General features: G+C 33.6%; 1 protein-coding gene across 2 annotated transcripts in view; it reads right to left on the minus strand.

Annotated features, from left to right (window-relative positions):
• LOC132748748 (kynurenine formamidase-like) overlaps positions 1-23221 on the minus strand; it is a 44464-nt gene that overhangs the window by 12647 nt on the left and 8596 nt on the right. The window contains exons 5-12 of one of the 2 annotated variants that reach the window (XM_060738384.1): positions 23017-23065; positions 22090-22175; positions 18424-18502; positions 17206-17309; positions 12978-13056; positions 12049-12184; positions 8858-8962; positions 8324-8427 (exon numbers count right to left, since the gene is read on the minus strand). In XM_060738384.1, the coding sequence (XP_060594367.1) occupies positions 8356-8427; positions 8858-8962; positions 12049-12184; positions 12978-13056; positions 17206-17309; positions 18424-18502; positions 22090-22175; positions 23017-23065 (710 nt within the window). In that variant the 3' untranslated portion in view covers positions 8324-8355. Of the gene's footprint in view, positions 1-8323; positions 8428-8857; positions 8963-12048; positions 12185-12977; positions 13057-17205; positions 17310-18423; positions 18503-22089; positions 22176-23016; positions 23066-23221 lie in introns of those variants that run through there. The other variant, XM_060738385.1, reaches the window with a different exon arrangement.

The following is a 23221-nucleotide window of genomic DNA, read 5'->3' on the forward strand; positions in this document are numbered from 1 at the left end:
ACCTCATTGTGGCAAATTCGGAAGTACAATTTCTGTTTGCATGAGAAACTCCGTGTACATCAATATTAAATCAACAAATATGACTATAAGTAGCAGTCTTAATTTAACGGTATATTTTCCGCATTGTAACGGATATTTTCATACAAATTTAATCTTTATTATGAGATGATTACTTTTTCTGAACCACAGGCCTAGTGCACCGTGAAGCTTAAACGGTAAAAGTGTGTTTGCACAAGAAAATCTTAATATTTGCTGTGTTCCGGACCGTGACGTAGCGCATACACGAGCTGATTATAGTCTTCATTTGCATGTTAAAATTCGTATACGAACTTTAGTGTTACCGTGGGGTTTTCCGTTTAAAATCCTAATTTATAAACAATATTTGATGAGATTTACAACATAACTGTTAAAAAGGTTTATGAAACTGTATAATGCTTGGTTTTTAGGCCGACGGCAAAATATTTTTACATATTTATTTAATGTAACTTTAACTCGCATAATTCAGGTTTAATATGATACAACACAACAAAATATTTCAATCATTATAATAATTTAGCGTTACAGTCATGTATATACAATACATTTAAATTATACATAAACTAGTACTGCTGTATCTTATACAGCTATGTCAGTGCAAGCTTTTTTATAGAGTTAAATACTGCATTGTAATTTTACACCTCCCTGTATAATCCGGGTACCTGACCTAAATATCTACGATAGTGTTCAATAACAGATAAACACGTTTAAACAAGTACTTCATATCACTGACATACGGTTAACTTTAATATTGTAGTACAGATAAAATGGCCGGATGTATGGATCATAGCAGGTCTGATATTAAAGGTTCTGATGAGGCAGAAGTTATTTTTTTGTGAACCTTGTGAACAAGATGGAAGACGAACCAGAGGCTGAAGGGTTCTGTGTGGACTGCCCTGAATATCTCTGTGGACAATGTTACAAGAAAATTTAAACTTTCTAAAGCTTCCAGGAGCCATTTTTTCAGGATAAAACACACTATGCCTCAAACTGTGAAGGATAAAATATGTACAGGATGTGTTGTGTAACACAATGTAACCTTCATGTAGACAAGGTCATTGAATATTTCTGTTCGTCATGTGAACATGCTTGGATGCACTACATGTATAACATTAAATCATAGGCAATGTGATAAAGTGGAAACATATTCCTAACTTGTGAAGGTTTTAAATATTACAGATGATCTACAAACATATGTAACTAAGGTCGATGTCAATGTCACAGCAAGTTCAAATGAATATGAAATAAAACTTTAACCCAATGTCAGCTATAGCAGATGAATATGAGAAAGGTAGCCAAAAAAATGAAGCTGAAAAAACAACGTAAAGAAATTAACAAATTCTTTGATAACCTTGAGAAAAAATGAGAACGAAAATTGATGAAATACATGCAAGTAATACAACTACATTCACTAAAATGTCTACAACATACAATACCATTGACACAGACTTTAAAGAACTGAAAACAAAGATTGTGGTGAAAACGGAAGCTGGTCAACACTGTGAAGCCTTCATAGCTATGAAACAATCAGCTAAGAATACTTGGAAATTTGAAAAACAATTGCAAAGTTTACAGACGGAAAATAAAATATTACAGTATGAACTTCTCCCTTCTCCTCAGATTACAAACATGATGGGAAAGGTAACTGAGATATGCAGAATAGAAACTGTTACACCAGAAATACATGCAAAACCACACAGCAAAAAACTTCAAACAACGGCATTAAAACAACCTTTAAATCTATCAGATACTTCAGCTAAAACAACTTATTACCGTAAATACAAATATGAAATTACTGACACAGGACACAGAAATACATGTGAACACTGATAGTGATAAGGACTCTCCCTCGGTCTTTGATATCACATTAACACATCAACATTTTGTCATTGTTGCTGATAGACAAAATACTACGATTAAAGCAATTGATTTAAGGAAACAAACTGTGGTATCAGAACTGAAAATGGAAAATACTCCATGGTCTTTGGCTAAAATAAATGAGGACAAAGTTGCTATAGGTATAGTGAGGGGAATCCAAATTCTATCAATTTCAAAATCTGGATTATTAAGTAAAACAGAGGGCAGAATATCAACCAATTCATTTGCTGGTATTATTTATAGCAAGGGCAATTTTATTGTGGCAGGCGCTACATGTATTCAAATTTTTAACATGGATGGCAAAGTTCTAAGAAAGATCGAAACAGATTCTGGTGGAGGACAGATGTTTACTAGATGTTTAGGAATAGCACTCAGCAAAGAACATAATACCATCTATGTTTCTGATAATGATAATGATTCTGTGTCCAGTTTAACAATGGGTGGACATATAAAGGCAATATATAAAGACAAAGATCTTAAAAGACCATGGGGCCTAACAGTTGATGATGAAGACAATGTCTATGTATGCAGCACAGAGAATAATTGTATTCATCGACTGTCCCCTGAATGTAAAAAACTTCAAGTTTTCCAAAACGTGAACGCAAGATGTGTTTTTTACACAAACAATAAACTTTTTGTTGGCCATAAAAGTATACGGATATATGACTCTAAATAATAGAAAAAACATCGTAAGACCAGTCATAACTGCTGAATAATCATTCTTGGAATTATAATAGGGTATATGTTTTCACCATAAGTATCATATATCAAAGCTTAATTCGCAGAAAATAATAGTTTTATGCTGTTGACGTGTATTATGTATTGGATGATTACATAACTAGTAGGGTCATTTGTATAGATTAATGATTTGCAAGAAATATAAATATACTTTTTTCATCTTTTTGTCTATTTCATTTTGTATCTTTTTATAATTAGAAATTACAAAAGCCATCAGAGAAGACAGCATGCTTGACTTATTAAATGATTAATACTGGATGCCATAAACAAAAACATAACAATGATAAAAACAAGATTAGCATTTAGTCATAATATGAGCCAGTAAAAAATGCCCCAATATGAACATTAAAAATCTCACATTTCGTGATTACTAAATGATCAATATTCACAGTTTCATTCATTAAATTTTTTTATCTGACCTTTTACTTCAGCATGTGACCTAGACCTTGGCCATTGAACATTTAAGGCAAGTAATTATATCACCAACTACTTATCATGGTGTTGAACATAACAAACATCTATCCATGCATGTAGAAGTTATGATCAGATGTTGTTGCATGCACCGCTCTTTCAGATTATAAAACATTACTTTGATAAACTGTATTTTAATACCAGTAAAATATTGGTTTTAAATATTCCTTGTGCCAAATTATCGTTTTATCAAAAAATCTTACCAGATGCTTGTATTATTTCATTCTTATGGACGGATGTTGTAACGGGACAGTTATAATGTGGCTGCTCTATTGTCATCTCTATTGTTTTTTAAGCCATACAAAAGAAAATAGCCACATAAAAGCATTACATAATGAATGACATCAAAGATAAAAAGATAAAGAACAGTTACCTATTATCCCTCTAGCCACATTATTACTGTCCCGTGAGAGTGGAAAGACAGAGGGATGGACGGACAAAGCGGAGACTATATGCTCACCCTTCGGGGGAGCATATAAAAGGAGGAAAAAACCCTTTAACTAGAAAAAATGTTGACACATGATCACAGATTATACAAAATTAACTTGATAAATTTTTAATAACATCATTTTAAAACAATTTATATATGAAATGACGGTTAAATTCTTACACAAGTTAGCTAATTATTTTGATATACAGACAACAGAATTACATTTCACAATGATCAACAACAAAATGGCAGCTCATGCAGTTATTTTTTCACTGATTATAAATAACAAAATTATTAAATTTTCATACCTTCTATTTAAGAAAATTCAATTCGAAAATGTTTAAATCATATCGTTTTCTACTTATTGTAAATGGTCACAATAAAAGTAGGTAGTAAGCTAAAAATCTAGCTCAACTTACAAATATTCATGTCTATAAGAAGTCAACCATTTCCTGGTGGCTGGAGGTAGTCAATGGTAGCTATGGAAGTCAGTGTCACTGATTACTATTGCAGTTAGAAATTGCAAAAGAAAGTGAATGGTCTGAACACTGGTTGATATAGGAAGTCAACATTTGATGTGAAAGCAGCTGGTTGCTAAGGAGAATCAATTACAAATGTATTGCTATGGATTTCACTGGTAACTGTTGAAAGTCAATGGCTGATATGGATCACTTGTTGATAAGGGAGTCATTGGTTGTTATGGAAGCGGCAAGTTGTTAAAGAAGTCAAAATTGCTACTGAAATCATTGGTTGCTATGGAAACTCAATAATTGTTATGAAAAGTAATGGTGGCTATGGGAAGACAACGGTTCACTTGGAAGTAAGAGGTTGCTAAGGAAATCAATTTTGGTATGGAATTTACTTGTCAAAAATTAAAAGTTTATGGTTTCTATGAAAATCACTTAAAATTGTTGCTAAGGGAAGTAGATATTTTTGCCTCAAAAGACACTTGTTGTTAAGGAAAATCAATGGCTGCTATGGATCACTTGTTGATAAGGGAGTCATTGGTTGTTATGGAAGCGGCAAGCTGTTAAAGAAGTCAAAATTGCTACTGAAATCATTGGTTGCTATGGAAACTCAATAATTGTTATGAAAAGTAATGGTGGCTATGGGAAGACAACGGTTCACTTGGAAGTAAGAGATTGCTAAGGAAATCAATTTTGGTATGGAATTTACTTGTCAAAAATTAAAAGTTTATGGTTTCTATGAAAATTTCTTAAAATTGTTGCTAAGGGAAGTAGATATTTTTGCCTCAAAAGTCACTTGTTGTTAAGGAAAATCAATGGCTGCTATGGAAGTCACTATTTGCAGATCTAAATTTTACCAAAGTGTTTTTAATTTCATTGCATTTTTTTTACTATTAGTTAAAGTTACATGCCAAATATTTAAGATCTTGTCTTTGTGGTTTTAGAAGAGAAGATTTTGGTATGTGTTCACCTTTGTATAAGAAAGACCCATCACTTATTGGAGCCGGGTCTAAATTCTAGGCATTGCACTCTTGACAAAGCTTTTTTTATTGTTCTCGCTCAATAACTTTTAGAGGTACACATGACACAACATTTTTGAATGTTTTTTACTTAGTCAAGGGCAGTTACTCACTTAATTCTTAAAAGATATACAAGCATAACAACACATGCTGACCAACATTTCTGTAAAGTTTCTCTAGGTCTAACACCTTTTTGGCTATGCACGACACAAGCTGAAAATGGAAAAACTTTTTAATAACCCAAGCGCAATAACCCCAAAACACTGAGTAAGTCTGCAAGCAAATCCACAGGTGCACAACTACACATACTGACCAACATTTCTGTAAAGTTCGACGATTCCAGGTCTTACACTTTTTGGCTACGCACGACACAAGTTGAAAATTGAAAGTCTTTCACTACGTCAAGGGCTATAACTATACAAATGCTAAATAAATCCACAAGCAAACTCCAGGTGCACGACTTCACATGCTTACCAAAAGTCCTACTATACTAGTCTAGGTCAAATACTTTTTAGCTACGCATGACACTCTATGAAAATTGCACACTAGTCAATAGGTAATAGCAGAACAATAACAAAATTGAATTACTCCACAAGCCAATCCCCAGGTCCACATGCTGATCAACATTCCGGTAAAGTTTGTTGACTCTTTAGCTCAAGCACTCTTTTAGAGCTACATGTGACACAACATGGGAACTCACACACACACAGACGGCCAAGGACAAATCTAAATGCCGCCTAAATGTCGCCCCGCCCCTCTGAGTGGGGACATTAAAAGTGGCTATTCCAACCCACAAAAGACACACTACCATCACATAAAAGATCATTTTTACCCGCTTTCTGTGCAGATGTGCTTACAAATAAAAACAAGAGCTGTCGGTAGGACAGCAACGCTCGACTATTCTTAGTGCTTGATAGTAAAAAAATGCTTGATACAGTTACCTCCTCCTGTTTACAGGTTGGGGTAATGATGGTAAACAAGTGTGCAAAGTTTCAAAGCCATATGTCAATGGACTTTGAAAATATTTGAGGTATAACATAAAATTTTAACGTAAATTCTAAGTCGAAAAAGGGGCATAATTCTGTCAAAATGCTTGATACATTTACTTCCTCCTGTTTACAGGTTGGGGTAATGATGGTGAACAAGTGTGCAAAGTTTCAAAGCCATATGTCAATGGACTTTGAAAATATTTGATGTATTACAAAAACTTTAACGTAAATTCTAAGTCAAAAAAGGGGCATAATTCTGTCAAAATGCTTGATAGAGTTACCTCCTCCTGTCTACAGGTTTAGGTGATGATGGTGAACAAGTGTGCAATGTTTCAAAGCCATATGTCAATGGACTTTGAAAATATTTGAGGTATTACAAAAACTTTAACATAAGTGGTTACGCCGACGCCGACGCTCGGGTGACTACAATAGCTCTACTTATTCTTATCGAATAGTCGAGCTAAAAAGTATAACAGGGACATCTTTTGAGTTTATTTAATATATATACAACTGATGAGACCTAAAGAGAGGTTGTAACAGGTAATTTTCATAAATTTGTATCATAATCCTTCTTTTATTTTGACAACTTTTGTGTATTATATTGGTTTTTAAAATGCACCAGAAGGCAATTCTTTAGTTTTACTTTCTGTGAGTGTGGAATCAAGGACCCCTGACAGTCTGTCTTCACCCAATGGTCACATCATTGCTACATGATGGCACTGAAAAAAAATTCAACTTACCAATATAGGGTAACAAATATACATAAATAAAATACTTTGACCTTGAACCTTGTGACCCGAAACTACATCCTAAATTATTACATGCTAGGTGAATAAAAGTAAATGACTTGGAATTAAGCTCAAAATAAGCTTTCTACACAATTATGAAAACACTGATTGAATATTAACATTGTGTACAATATATATTTTATTATGTACATGTACATGTATTAAAATATAACAAAATATAATGCATGCATTAGTTCTATGAACACAAAAGTATAACACATGTATATAAAATTCAACAATCACATAAAATTTTAGTTAAAAAAATACATACAACTAACTACATGTATATATATAATTTCCTGCCACTTAGTAAAGATGCTGTTGAAATATTTTCTAACAACTTTTTTTACTTAAAAGCTGAATAACAGCAGAAATGACCATCCAACAATATGTTATAAAGTGATCATATTGTAACAGGATGTGTTGTCCTCATTACCCAGATTCCACAGTCAAATTTTAAACTTTTACTTCCGCAGCTGAAAGATATCACCAGTATTCCATGCAGTCTGACCAGGCTCAAAATGTCACAGCATTATACATAATTTAGAAGTGTTTATAAAAGTACATGTATACAATATAAAAATACACCAAACAGGCCATATTGAATTATTGTAATAGACTTTAATATAAAAGAACTGACAGATAAGGTTCCTATGTTCACAGTTGCTAACATTTTAACAGTGTTACTTGGTGTTTTACTATATCCTGTATTCAAGTTGCCAATATGATGACTTACTCTTGTACAAATAATGAGGAGAGCATTTAGGTAGAGCAGACAACCATCTCTAGCTGGACAGTTTCCCCATATAAAGTATGTTCTTAGCTGGTTCCCAAATTTATATACAATTCACACTATTATTATGAAAGACTGGTTCCCTGCACCATTCTTGTACAAATAATGAGGGGGGGGGGCATTTATGTAGAGCAGACAACCATCTCTAGCTGGACAGTTTCCTCATATAAAGTATGTTGTTAGCTGGTTCCCAAATTTATATACAATTCACACTACTAGTTTGAAAGACTGGTTCCTAGCACCATTCTTGTACAAATAATAAGGGGAACATTTAGGTAGAGCAGACAACCATCTCTAGCTGGACAGTTTCCTCATATAACGTATGTTTTTAGCTGGTTCCCTAATTTATATACAAATCACACTACTAGTTTGAAAGACTGGTTCCCTGCACCATTCTTGTACAAATAATGAGGGGAACATTTAGGTAGAGCAGACAACCATCTCTAGCTGGACAGTTTCCTCATATAAAGTATGTTTTTAGCTGGTTCCCTAATTTATATACAAATCACACTACTAGTTTGAAAGACTGGTTCCCTGCACCATTCTTGTACAAATAATGAGGGGGAGCATTTAGGTAGAGCAGACAACCATCTCTAGCTGGACAGTTTCTTCATATAAAGTATGTTTTTAGCTGGTTCCTAAATTTACATACAATTCACACTATTATTATGAAAGACTGTTTCCCTGCACCATTTGAAACCATTCTGATGTGAATAAAATTTACACAAAATGTTTATATATGTATGCTAAGATAAATTTGCTGCCTGCATCTGGTCCAGTATTGTATCAATATTCAGATTCATTAACTTTATAACTTCCTGAAAAAAATATAACAATAAAACTAAGAATATTGACACATCATTTAAAATGTAAGTATTTCTGGAAAATCTATTTACTAATACAATATAGTGGGAATGACCATAATACAAGGTTAAAGAAATTTAACACCAGTAAAGACCCAGGCTAGCCTGTAGATCCATGTAGTCTGACCAGGGCTCTATACTGTTGGCTGACTTAACTTCAAATGTTCACCTTGATATCCCGGATATTGCTAATGGAATGTTCCAAACAAGTCCAAGTTCATTTCACACATTCAGGTGGTTATTTGATAAATATACATTCAATGAAAATGTTCCCATTTTTATCATGTTTATTCTTACTCTTATTGACTGACATTTTTCTAATTACATAAATAGTTTACATTATTGAACAGAAATTTCTATAGTAACGTATATAATGACAAAGTACCTGACTTAAAATATATTCCTCCAGATGTAGATTTTCTATCACATTAAAATGGTCTGTATCAGGTATGATCATCAAAGTAGACTGAATACCTTTAGATAAAAGAGCCTGAAATAATTACAACTTACATTACAATCTTATAAAACTAAACAAACAAAGGGCAAATAGCATTCATATATGAATCTTGATTAATATTTATGAAATAAGTAAGTTTATGTGTCACAGGTTGAGACAAATGTGCAGTCAGACCGAGACACTAACCCAGGATTCTCAAAATACCATACCACAGCTCTACTGACTGAGTTATTGAGCCGCTTATAATTATTCTCCCCTAAATAGTGAACAGTTATAAACCGTGACATATGTAATTAAAGAAAACAGCAACTATTGTAGAGACTCTAACCCTATCAATGACCAGAGATATATTTTATTTTCTGTGTACTAAGTCAAGCCAGAAACCAGAAAAAAACATCTCCCTGAGTTATTATTATGCATATTACATGTACCTATCTTTGTCATTTAATTAGGTGAAATTCATTGAAACATTTTGAAACAATCAATTATCATAGTATTGCAAGCAATCCATAAGTCCCCTACCTGTTAGAACCCCAGCAACATTCTGATGGGCCATTGGCCATTCAATTTTACCAGTGAATGAATGACATCAATGAACTTAAATCTTCTGAGTTCTAAGTTTGTCTATATCACAGTAATGTGTTAAGTTTCCCTGCCAAGTAAAGAAATTATGTTTACACAACAGATAATCAAAAGGTCCAATTTTCTCAGGATGAATAAGAATAACTAATGTTTCAATTGTTCTCTATTTTAAGTAAATTTGTTGGAAAAAATCTTTAAAAGTGATCTCAGGCAACAGTTTTTTATGAACAGACAGACAGACTGAAGGAGACTCTAAAGTTATTTTCTCAAACATCCCTGTTACCAAAATAAAACTTTTTTTAATGCAAAATTCTTAAAGAGAAGATAACTCTTGAAAATAAAGATGCTAGATTTATGAACATTGTCATATATGATGTGAGTTTTACTTTAAGTTTAAAGATACCATTTATAGTCACAAAGAAGATAAGTAAAAAAATAACAATTTTCAAATATAGCATTAACTATAATGTATAGTAAGTAACAAAGATGAAAATTAAAAAAGAAATATAATGTAGGTTTAAATAATGAATGTTTATTTTGAATTTGAAGAAATCCATAAAAAAAATTTAGAAAGTTAAAGAATGAATAAGAACTAGAAATGTGTCCATAGGACACGGGTGCCCCCACCGCGCCACTGTTCTGTCAATCTTTTTACTAAGTCAAGGGAAATAACTCTACAAATACTTGATAAATCCACAAGCGAAACCACAGGTGCAAATCTAAATATGCTGAGCAACCTGCCCATAAGGTTTAATGACTATGTCAAATCCTTTTTGAGTAACTTGCGACACAAATTGAAAATTGCAAAATTTTACTAAGTCAAGGGCAATAACTCTGAAAATACTAAAGATATCCAGACGAAAATACCCTGGTGCACAACTGCACATGCTGAACAACATTCCTGTAAAGTTACATGACTCTAGGTCAAATACTTTTTGAGTTACGTGCGACACATGTTGAAAATTGCAAAATTTTACTAAGTCAAGGGCAATAACTCTGAAAATACTAAAAATATCCAGACGAAAATACCCAGATGCACAACTACACATGCTGATCAACATTCCTGTAAAGTTTCATGACTCTAGGTCAAATACTTTTTGAGTTACGTGCGACACAAGTTGAAAATTGCAAAATTTTACTAAGTCAAGGGCAATAACTCTGAAAATACTAAAAATGTCCACACGAAAATACCCAGGTGCACAACTACACATGCTGATCAACATTCCTGTAAAGTTTCATGACTCTAGGTCAAATACTTTTTGAGTTACGTGCGACACAAGTTGAAAATTGCAAAATTTTACTAAGTCAAGGGCAATAACTCTGAAAATACTAAAAATATCCAGACGAAAATACCCAGGTGCACAACAACACATGCTGAACAACATTCCTGTAAAGTTTCATGACTCTAGGTCAAATACTTTTTGAGTTACGTGCGACACAAAAGTGAACGGACGGAAGGACGGACGGAAGGACGGACGGACAGACGGACGGACGGACGGACAAGGGTAAATCTAAATGCCCGCCACTAACGTGGGGGCACAAAAATTCAAAGTTTAAGGAGGAGATAATTCTGGAAATATGGATTCTAGATTTATAAACCTTGTCATATTATTACAATGTGGGATTTTAAAGTAAATCCTATAAGGAATGAAGAAGATGGAGTAAAAAATACCAATTTCTCGAAAAAAATCTATGTTCAAGGGGGACATAATTCTGGAAATAGTCTTGCTAGAGTATTAAACCTTCTCAAAAATGTTGAGTGATAATAAGAAACATATATATGAAGTTTGAAGTAGATACATTAAGAAATAAAGAAGTGATTTAAAAACGACATTTTTTCAAGTTCAAGGGAGGTAATTCTGATATCTACTACACAAACTTTTCTATCTCCTAGGAAGAAAGTTTGTGTAGTAGATAATTATTAATTTACTGTTTCCAGATTGAATTTAAAAGGTAATTCTGATATTTTTTTGTGCTAGAGTTGTAAACCTTGTCACATATGATGTGGTTGATGACCAGAAACTTATATTTAAAGTTTGAAGTAAACACCTTAAGAAATGAAGAACTTATAGTGAAAAAGCTTAAAAATTTAAATCAGAAATCTTGAAATTCAGTCTATTTGTTGTCATAGCAACCACAATTTTCAACATAGAAAGAAAAGAAAAAGATGTGCATAATCTCCAGACTGCCTTCTACCAATATTTCAAGTTTCATAAAAATATTTTCAGTACTTTTTGAGTTATCACTGGATCCAGTTTATGTGTTAAATTTGCCATATTTTCAGACTATTTGTTGCCATAGCAACCAGAATTTTCAACATAGAAAGAAAAGAAAAACACGTGCATAATCTCCATACTGCCATCTATCCATATATCACGTTTCATAAAAATATTTTCAGTACTTTTTGCGTTATCGCGGGATCCAGTTTTGTGGACGGACGGACTGACAGACAGACGGACGGAGGGTAAACCTAAAGTCCCCTCCGGTTAAACCGGTAGGGGACTAAAACAGAATACTGCAAGTAGAAAAGTACTTACACTGTTGAACTCTGTACTCTGACGCTTGAATTCAGGCGGGTCATGATCGCCATAGGCAACAATAAATCTACGCTTCTCACTAAATTCTACAATCTTGTCAAGATGTGTCACTGGGCTGTTTCTAACTGCATCTTCTCTGAAATATCAATCAGCTAAAATATCTCTCTGATTTTATACTTAATTGATAAAGTTTTAAAACTAAAATCAATCTCTGATGAGCTATATAACTTTAAAACTAAAAACACTCTAATAAATAACTATGAACTGATATAGCTTCAAAGTAATAAACAAGGGGAGCGGTGGCCTAGTGGTTAAGGTGTCTGCCTCTCAACCCAGAGATCATGGGTTCGAGCCCTACTCGGGTCACGACCATGTTTCTCCATATGACACCAGTACTGGTTGGTTCCAGGAAGCGGACTCGAAAGTGATTAATATAAGTTGCAAGAACTTGTTTCGCAATCGAGCTTAAATAAATATGTTTAAACCAAAGTAATAAACAATATGATATCTATTTTTGTTTTGCAGGCTAACACTGACAGTAGGGTTAGGGTTCTAAACATTATTTCATAAATTTCCATTTCACTGTGAACACTGAATCTAGACATAATCTAGCAATTTTGTTATTTCTTGTGAAATTTGAATTTATACCATACAACTAAAACCAATTAAAATGTTGCAATCATTTGTTGTTTAAAATTTTGTGACAGGTGAGCTAAAAATAAACTTGACTTTTCACACCAAAAGGACCAAAGTCATTTTATATGACTCATAAAAGTCTTATCATTTCAAAAAGCAAAGATTTTCATAAAAATGTTTTGTATTTTGTTTATTTAAACTTAAAATGAACATAATGCCAACACAGTTAAATAAAACATATATTTCCTAAGAAACAAAATCAAAATTGAGAGAGACAATTGTTAAGCACTCACTGTGTCATTTTGAGAGGATCATTTATATATGTATTAACTAACGGTGTCAGATCATACACACCACTCACTAACAAACCTCCTGAAAAATAACAAAAATTAACAAGAACTGTCGGAAGACTGTAACGCTCGACTATTCGAAAAGTTATCACAAGGGTGTTTCATTGAATATAATAATGCTTACCTATATGAATACATAAAATTGTCGGAAAAGGTACAGGCTTGTTATTAAGATGTTTTACCGAGTAAATCACTGCTTTATTATTATGAATGCATAAAATTGTCCCAAAAAAGGCACAAACCCTTCAGTAGTTATGGAGATACCAGCTTACAAGCAAAACCTTTACCAAGAATTTCTAAGCCGAAAAAAGGGGCATAATTATGCAAAAAAACAAGAGTTATTGGACTTGTGCCAATCATGTAAGATAATCACAGAGAACAAGTATGTGAAGTTTCAATCCATTCCCTTCGCAAAACCTTTACCAAGAATTTCTAAGTCGAAAAAGGGGCATAATTATGCAAAAAAGCAAATCAGACTTATGGGACTTGTGCCAATAGTGTAACATAATAACAGAGAACAAGTGTGTGAAGTTTCAATCCATTCCCTTTAGTAGTTATTGAGATACCAGCTTACACACAAAAACTTAACCAAGAATTTCTAAGTTGAAAAAGGGACATCATTAAGCAAAAAAGCAAATCAGAGTTATGGGACTTGTGCCAATCATATAAGATAATCACAGAGAACAAGTGTGTTGAATTTCAATCCATTCCCTTCAGTAGTTATAGAGATACCAGCTTACACGCAAAAACTTAACCACGCCGACAAATGGGTGACTGCATTAGCTCGATTGCTCTGCGAATAGTCGAGCTAAACACAATAACATGTATACCTTGTTTCATAAATGTGTCAAATAATGCATGTTAAACCTATCTTTCACATTGTTCAAATTTATATTTCAAAGTTCCGCAAGTTGAAGCTTTTTATGCCCCAAGTATGTGCTATTGTTTGATTGGGTTTTACATTGCACTGTCATAGTATAGTTCATATGGTGAGGTTCCAGCTTTACTGGTGGAGAAAGTCCTCAGATGCCATTTCATGCATAATTTAAGGCATGTACAAGCACCCGAGTAGAACCACTGACATTCCACAAGCTAGCTGGATAGCTTCCTCACATGAAAGAATCCAAAGTCCCTCTCGGGATTTGAACCCCTACAGTATTGAGGGGCAAGTGGTCTGTGATCAATGACCTTAGCCATTGGACAAGGATGCCCCCATGTGCTTTTGTAAGATGTGTTAGGACTCGATGAAAAAACTAGAACTATCACTAAATGTGATTAATACCCCCACAAGACTGCTTCGGAAATGAGGATGTTACCAGTAACAGAATACCTTGTAAAAGAATTGAAATATAGAGTTATGGTTGTTGGCAATTAAAGATAGTTGTGGTTCTTGTATGTTGCATTTCCTTTCAATGTGGTTGGCCATTGATGAAGTTTAATTGAATTACTCTGTAATAAGTCCAGAAAGACAAAAAAAAGGAACAAAGGGCAAAAACTCTATAAAAACTGAAAATAGAGTTATAGTTCTTGTGCACTGCACTTCCTCTTATTGTGCTTGAACATTGTATGAAGTCGTTTTAAATTCCAACCAGTACGTTTTAAGTTATGCTCAGGACAAGGAAAAGTATCGAAGGGCAGTAACTCTGTATTTTGTCAAAATGGAGTTATGGCTCTTGTGCACTGTACTTCCTTTTAATGTCCTTGACAACTGTATGAAGTTGTACTGAATTCTAAACAGTAGTTTTCAAGTTATGCTCTGGACAAGGAAAAGTAACAAAGGGCAATAACTCTGTAATTAGTCAAGATGGAGTTATGTTTCTTGTGCACTGCACTTCCCCTTATTGTGCTTGACCATTGTATGAAGTTGTTTTGAATTCCAACCAGTAGTTTTCAAGTCATGCTCTGGACAAGGAAAATTAACAAAGGGCAGTAACTCTGTAATTAGTCAAGATGGAGTTATGGTTCTTGTGCACTGCACTTCCTCTCAATGTGCTTGACCATTGTATGAAGTTATATTGAATTCCAACCATTAGTCTTCAAGTTATGCTCCGGACAAAAAAGCAATGGAAAAGTAACAAAGGGCAATAACTCTGTAATTAGTCAAGATGGAGTTATGGTTCTTGTGCACTGCACTTCCCCTTATTGTGTTTGACAATTGTATGAAGTTGTTTTGAATTCCAACCAGTAGTTTTCAAGTTATGCCCCGGACAAGGAAAAGTAACAAAGGGCAATAACTCTGTAATTAATCAAGATGGAGTTATGGTTCTTGTGCACTGCACTTCCTCTCAATGTGCTTGACCATTGTATGTAGTTATATTGAATTCCAACTATTAGTCTTCAAGTTATGGTCCGGACAAAAGAAAGCAATGGAAAAGTAACAAAGGGCAATCACTTTGTAATTACTTTAGATAGAGTTATGGTTCTTCTGCACTGCACTTCCTTTTATTGTGCTTGACAATTGTATGAAATTGTTTTGAATTCCAACCAGTAGTTTTCAAGTTATGCTCCGGATAAGGAAAGGTAACAAAGGGCAATAACTCTGTAATTTGTCAAAACAGAGTTATGGTTCTTGTGCACTGCACTTCCTCTCAATGTGCTTGACCATTGTATGTAGTTATATTGAATTCCAACCATTAGTCTTCAAGTTATGCTCCGGACAAGGTAAATGCAACGGACCAAAAAAAAAGCAATGGAAAAGCAACAAAGGGCAATAACTCTGTAATTACTTTAGATAGAGTTATGGTTCTTGTGCACTGCACTTCCCCTTATTGTGTTTGACAATTGTGTGAAGTTGTTTTGAATTCCAACCAGTAGTTTTCAAGTTATGCCCCGGACAAGGAAAAGTAACAAAGGGCAATAACTCTGTAATTAATCAAGATAGAGTTATGGTTCTTGTGCACTGCACTTCCTCTCAATGTGCTTGACCATTGTGTGTAGTTATATTGAATTCCAAGCATTAGTCTTAAAGTTATGCTCCGGACAAGGAAAATGCAACGGACGTCTGGACCGACCGACCGACCGCCCGACCGACCAACCGACCGACCGACCGACCGACCGACCACTGGGTGACTCCTATATACCCCCCCAAACTTCGTTTTTGGGGGTATAAATATGAGAGAAGAAACCAATTAGTAAAAGTTGTTAAAAGGACAAAGATTTTAAAAGAGTGACTCTTATTGTAACACATATTACCTAAAATTACAGGGATCATCAACAGGCTATGGGTCATGTCCCTACCAAGTAACAAAAGTCTAGACCTTTGCCTTCTCAAGTTATTACTTGAACAAGGATTTTTTCAGTAAGTGTCACTATGACCTTGAACTTTGACTTAATGAGCTCAAAATCTTTGACAAGGGTGGGCAATGTTCTTACTAAGTTTAATAAAATTAGACTAGTTCCTCCTCAAGTTAATGATCAGGCAAGGATAACACAGTCACTGTGAGTTTTACCTTATGACATCAAGAACTGAGAGGGGTTATCTACTGACCATGACCAACTTTCTTACTAAGAAAGAAGACAGCATAGCCTATAGTTATCAAGTTATTGAGCAGACAATAATGTGGCTAAAAGACAAAAATGGATGGACAGTCACCATACTACTATTTTACACTTGAAGGTTACTTGGGAAAATCAAAATCCTTCTTGCCATATTGAAGTACATAACATTAGTTTTAATGAAGAGATTTACGATTAACATTTTCCCAATATTACATTCTTTGACACACAAGGTTAAATTGACGGAGAATCATAAATTGAATTTCATATAGTTTCAAATCATTGACTAGTAAACTTAAAATAATGATAAAATCAAAATCCTATACTTTAAAAATTCACCACGTTTTTATGCTGTTTTTTTTTTTTTTTGGTTGGGTTTAATGTCACAATAACACAGTATATGTCATATGGCGACTTTCTAGCTTTACTGGCAGAGGAAGATCTCAGGTGCCCTTACGTGCATATATCAGGCACAAACAGGCACCTGAGTAGAACCACAAATGTTCCATAAGCTAGCTAGATAGCTTCAATATATGAAAGAATTCCAAGTCTGTGGCCAGATGTGAGCCCACAGTGATGAGGGGCAAATGGTATTAAGTCAACAACATTAACCACTTGGCCATGGCTGCCCCTTTCACCCTGTTCTGAAAAAGTCTGAAATTAGCACTGAACACACCTTTTATGAGACTGTGACTGACCATGGTTTCCTGTAACCAGTTCTGTGACAACATTAAAGCTGCCAGATGGGCACCAGCTGAATGTCCACATAAATAAACACCACTGTAACAATACATGATTACATTATACAAAAACATTACACAAAAATATTCAACAATGATGTTACACAAAACAGCACCTTATTAAACATCAAGTTGATAAATATAAAACTTACTTTAACATCACAATATTAAATACTTAATTAACCCAAACAGAACACGAAAATATTTCAAACACTTTTAGGCTTCAATCAAATCTAAAAAAGCACTGACAGTAAGTAGAGATTATCCGACTTCTTGGGGAAACAGCTGTTTAAGTTTTCCCAATATCAATTTGTCAACAGAAAAACGTTTTAAAGCTGCATGCCTCTAAATTCAAGAAAATCAACTTTGAGAAAAATGAAATAATCTTTTAAGAAAAATAAAAATATTTAAAAAAAAACAAGTGATGATTTACATGTTATATGCAATGAATGACTGATTTTGCAGTATAAATCACCATATTTCTACAGCGAGATTAATGCAATAATAAGGGCTATTTTTGCATAGTTTGACCTTTACTTGGTAATTTACCTAGATTGAACCTGCTGTTGAAACATGTTAATTACTATCTTTGTTCACTTGACAATATGACTGAAATACTGTTGAGAAAAGGCGTAAAATCAAACAAACAAACAAACAAACAAACTTGACAATATTTTATCTTTAAACACATTTTCAAAATTTTCATAAAAATTAGAATGAATCTGAAGGCATGCTGCTTTAAAATATACAGCACATGTGATTATACACATCAAAACTACTGTTTAGCTATGTGTTGAAAATATTTATGTATTATGTTGTCTAAGAATTTGATGTTAATTAATATATTACAAAATTGAGTGCTAAAATCAGGTTATATATGTGTCACAGTGTATTTGTAACACAAGATTTGTGTAGTAGAAACGCCATACCTATGCATATTGGTCCTTTTAACTGACCAGGTTACTCATTTCAGCCACATATGATTTTATATTAAATAAATTTGTAGTTACTATTGCACAATACCTACATTATTTTCATATTCCTGTATTATAGGGATATACACGATGTACATACATGGTTATGTCAAATGAAAAAGCAACATATTTATAACTCTATACAAGAATGGTAATATATTAAATTAAGATTTCACCAACCTTGACCCTCGTCTGGTTGCCAAGGTGAGAACAAAACTAACAGCTTTCTTCACCTGCGATACTATTACATCCATGTTTGCTGGAAGACATCAAACAAAAATTATTTAACTTTATAATGGTCCGTGGTTATAGTTATAGACATATGACACCTGTATCAGGTCTGTCTGTAACCCTGGAAATTCTTGCAGTCTGGCCAGAAATCTTCCAATCAAAATACTCAATCACAATAAAATACTAATGGCCAAAAAGCTAAGTTAGTTTAGATACATTTAATATGTATTTATCAAATGAGAACCGTTTCCAAAACTGTCACAAAACACTAAACGTAAAAAGCTTCTGAGAAAAAAGAAATAATGGCATTTTTAGTGCTTCACAAGCTTTTGACAAATACCTCAGTGAATAATAATAGGATAAGATTTCACAAAAAACATTGGTGCCAAGTGGGATTCGCGCTAGTTAAATCCATCAGAACAAAATACAAGTAACAGATATTCCAATGATAACTCTTTTAATATAAACCTTATCATATTTAAGTTATACTTTATTAATGGCTTGTGGAGCGAGATCATATAATAGAATTAATTATTGCCGTACCTTGTGGAGCGAGATCATATAATAAAATAAATTATTGACGTACCTTGTGGAGCGAGATCATCTGATAGAATAAATTATTGACGTACCTTGTGGAGCGAGATCATCTGATAGAATAAATTATTGACGTACCTTGTGGAGCGAGATCATCTGATAGAATAAATTATTGACGTACCTTGTGGAGCGAGATCATCTGATAGAATAAATTATTGACGTACCTTGTGGAGCGAGATCATCTGATAGAATAAATTATTGACGTACCTTGTGGAGCGAGATCATATAATAGAATAAATTATTGACGTACCTTGTGGAGCGAGATCATCTGATAGAATAAATTATTGACGTACCTTGTGGAGCAAGATCATATAATAGAATAAATTATTATTGACGTACCTTGTGGAGCGAGATCATCTGATAGAATAAATTATTATTGACGTACCTTGTGGAGCGAGATCATATAATAGAATAAATTATTGAAGTACCTTGTGGAGCGAGATCATCTGATAGAATAAATTATTGACGTACCTTGTGGAGCAAGATCATATAATAGAATAAATTATTATTGACGTACCTTGTGGAGCGAGATCATCTGATAGAATAAATTATTATTGACGTACCTTGTGGAGCGAGATCATCTGATAGAATAAATTATTGACGTACCTTGTGGAGCGAGATCATCTGATAGAATAAATTATTGACGTACCTTGTGGAGCGAGATCATCTGATAGAATAAATTATTGAAGTACCTTGTGGAGCGAGATCATATAATAGAATAAATTATTGACGTACCTTGTGGAGGGAGATCATATAATAGAATAAATTATTGACGTACCTTGTGGAGCGAGATCATCTGATAGAATAAATTATTGACGTACCTTGTGGAGCGAGATCATCTGATAGAATAAATTATTGACATACCTTGTGGAGCGAGATCATCTGATAGAATAAATTATTGACATACCTTGTGGAGCGAGATCATCTGATAGAATAAATTATTGAAGTACCTTGTGGAGCGAGATCATCTGATAGAATAAATTATTGACGTACCTTGTGGAGCGAGATCATCTGATAGAATAAATTATTGACGTACCTTGTGGAGCGAGATCATCTGATAGAATAAATTATTGACATACCTTGTGGAGCGAGATCATCTGATAGAATAAATTATTGACATACCTTGTGGAGCGAGATCATCTGATAGAATAAATTATTGACGTACCTTGTGGAGCGAGATCATCTGATAGAATAAATTATTGACGTACCTTGTGGAGCGAGATCATATAATAGAATAAATTATTATTGACGTACCTTGTGGAGCGAGATCATCTGATAGAATAAATTATTGACGTACCTTGTGGAGCGAGATCATCTGATAGAATAAATTATTGACGTACCTTGTGGAGCGAGATCATCTGATAGAATAAATTATTGAAGTACCTTGTGGAGCGAGATCATATAATAGAATAAATTATTGACGTACCTTGTGGAGCGAGATCATATAATAGAATAAATTATTGACGTACCTTGTGGAGCGAGATCATCTGATAGAATAAATTATTGACGTACCTTGTGGAGCGAGATCATCTGATAGAATAAATTATTGAAGTACCTTGTGGAGCGAGATCATCTGATAGAATAAATTATTGACATACCTTGTGGAGCGAGATCATCTGATAGAATAAATTATTGAAGTACCTTGTGGAGCGAGATCATCTGATAGAATAAATTATTGACGTACCTTGTGGAGCAAGATCATATAATGAAATAAATTATTGACGTACCTTGTGGAGCGAGATCATCTGATAGAATAAATTATTGACGTACCTTGTGGAGCGAGATCATCTGATAGAATAAATTATTGACGTACCTTGTGGAGCGAGATCATCTGATAGAATAAATTATTGACATACCTTGTGGAGCGAGATCATCTGAATAGAATAAATTATTGAAGTACCTTGTGGAGCGAGATCATCTGATAGAATAAATTATTGACGTACCTTGTGGAGCGAGATCATCTGATAGAATAAATTATTGACGTACCTTGTGGAGCAAGATCATATAATAGAATAAATTATTGACGTACCTTGTGGAGCGAGATCATATAATAGAATAAATTATTGACATACCTTGTGGAGCAAGATCATATAATGAAATAAATTATTGACGTACCTTGTGGAGCGAGATCATCTGATAGAATAAATTATTGAAGTACCTTGTGGAGCGAGATCATATAATAGAATAAATTATTGACGTACCTTGTGGAGCGAGATCATATAATAGAATAAATTATTGACGTACCTTGTGGAGCGAGATCATATAATAAAATAAATTATTGACGTACCTTGTGGAGCGAGATCATATAATAGAATAAATTATTGACGTACCTTGTGGAGCGAGATCATATAATAGAATAAATTATTGCCGTACCTTGTGGAGTGAGATCATATAATAAAATAAATTATTGACGTACCTTGTGGAGCGAGATCATATAATAGAATAAATTATTGACGTACCTTGTGGAGCGAGATCATATAATAGAATAAATTATTGCTGTACCTTTAGGAGCGAAATCATATAATAGAATAAATTATTGCCGTATCTTGTGGAGCGAGATCATATAACAGAATAAATTATTGCCGTACCTTGTGGAGCGAGATCATATAATAGAATAAATTATTGACATACATTATGGAGCAAGATCATATAATAGAATAAATTATTGACGTACCTTGTGGAGCAAGATCATATAATAAAATAAATTATTGACGTACCTTGTGGAGCAAGATCATATAATAAAATAAATTATTGACGTACCTTGTGGAGCGAGATCATCTGATAGAATAAATTATTGAAGTACCTTGTGGAGCGAGATCATATAATAGAATAAATTATTGCTGTACCTTTAGGAGCGAAATCATATAATAGAATAAATTATTGCCGTATCTTGTGGAGCGAGATCATATAACAGAATAAATTATTGCCGTACCTTGTGGAGCGAGATCATATAATAGAATAAATTATTGACATACATTATGGAGCAAGATCATATAATAAAATAAATTATTATTGACGTACCTTGTGGAGCAAGATCATATCCCACTGCAACAACTACAGCACCAGCCTTACATAACACGGGTACCATAAAACTTGACATCTCACGACTGTTAATTAATGTGATATACATTATATCATTTGCAACAAAGCTTCTTATTTCATGTGTTATCTTATGAGGAAAAATAATTAAATAAAAGAATGGGGGCAAAATCATTTTAAGACCAAATAAAATTACAAGCATCAATCATTATCATTAAAATTTAGACTCCTGTCAGAATGGAATACATAAATGTATTAAAGAAGCTTGGTGAAAATGCACTTAACGACTATGTAGAAATAGACTGGAAGACCTGTAAATTAGCATGGTTAATATTGGCAACAGATAATCACTTGCAAATTGGTAAGGCTATTCAGTCTGTTTGTCATTCCGTTGCTTCTCTACTTCATATCTGCCCCGAACCCCTATTTGCCCCTGAAATCCACTTGATTCAATCAAAATTGGCCGCAATATTTCAATTTTAGACATGCGCAATAGACGCTTACCGATAAAGTGCATTTTACCCAAGTAGCTTGCTTTAACTCTTAATCTCTTACTATACTACATGGATATAATATCTTAAACAGACTAGACCATCTTTTAATTTGGACAAAATCATTTATCTTTAAGGAAAATTTCAAATTAGTTATAATGACTATTATCAAATGTGCCAGCTGATCTTGATCTGTATTGCTGGGTATGGTCAGTTCCCAACAGCAAGGTAAGGTTTAAATATTATATAGTCTAAGGCATTTTTGTCTTCTTAAGGACGTTTTCTCCCGAAAAAGTCTATAAATCATTTCAAAGTATTCCTTATACACAGAAATGATGATAGAAAAGAATGATTCAACCTACTGATAACTTTAACAAGGTGTTTGACTAATTGCTAGTTTAATTATGTATAAACCTACCCTAAAGCTGACCAGTATCCACCATGTATATATACAAATATAGGAGCATCTGAAATAAACATAAATCTGTAAAGTATAAATAAATATTTCTAATTCCTATCATTGAAATAAATAGTATTGTATAATGATGTTATTGTTAAACATATAACAAAGTAAAAACTTCCTACATTAGACATTATATGTCACTCATTTGTAACCCTTGCAC

This window comes from Ruditapes philippinarum, unplaced genomic scaffold, assembly GCF_026571515.1.
Source record: "Ruditapes philippinarum isolate M1 unplaced genomic scaffold, ASM2657151v2 ctg1576_1_1_1_1, whole genome shotgun sequence".
In the NCBI taxonomy this organism is placed as follows: Eukaryota; Metazoa; Mollusca; class Bivalvia; order Venerida; family Veneridae; genus Ruditapes; species Ruditapes philippinarum.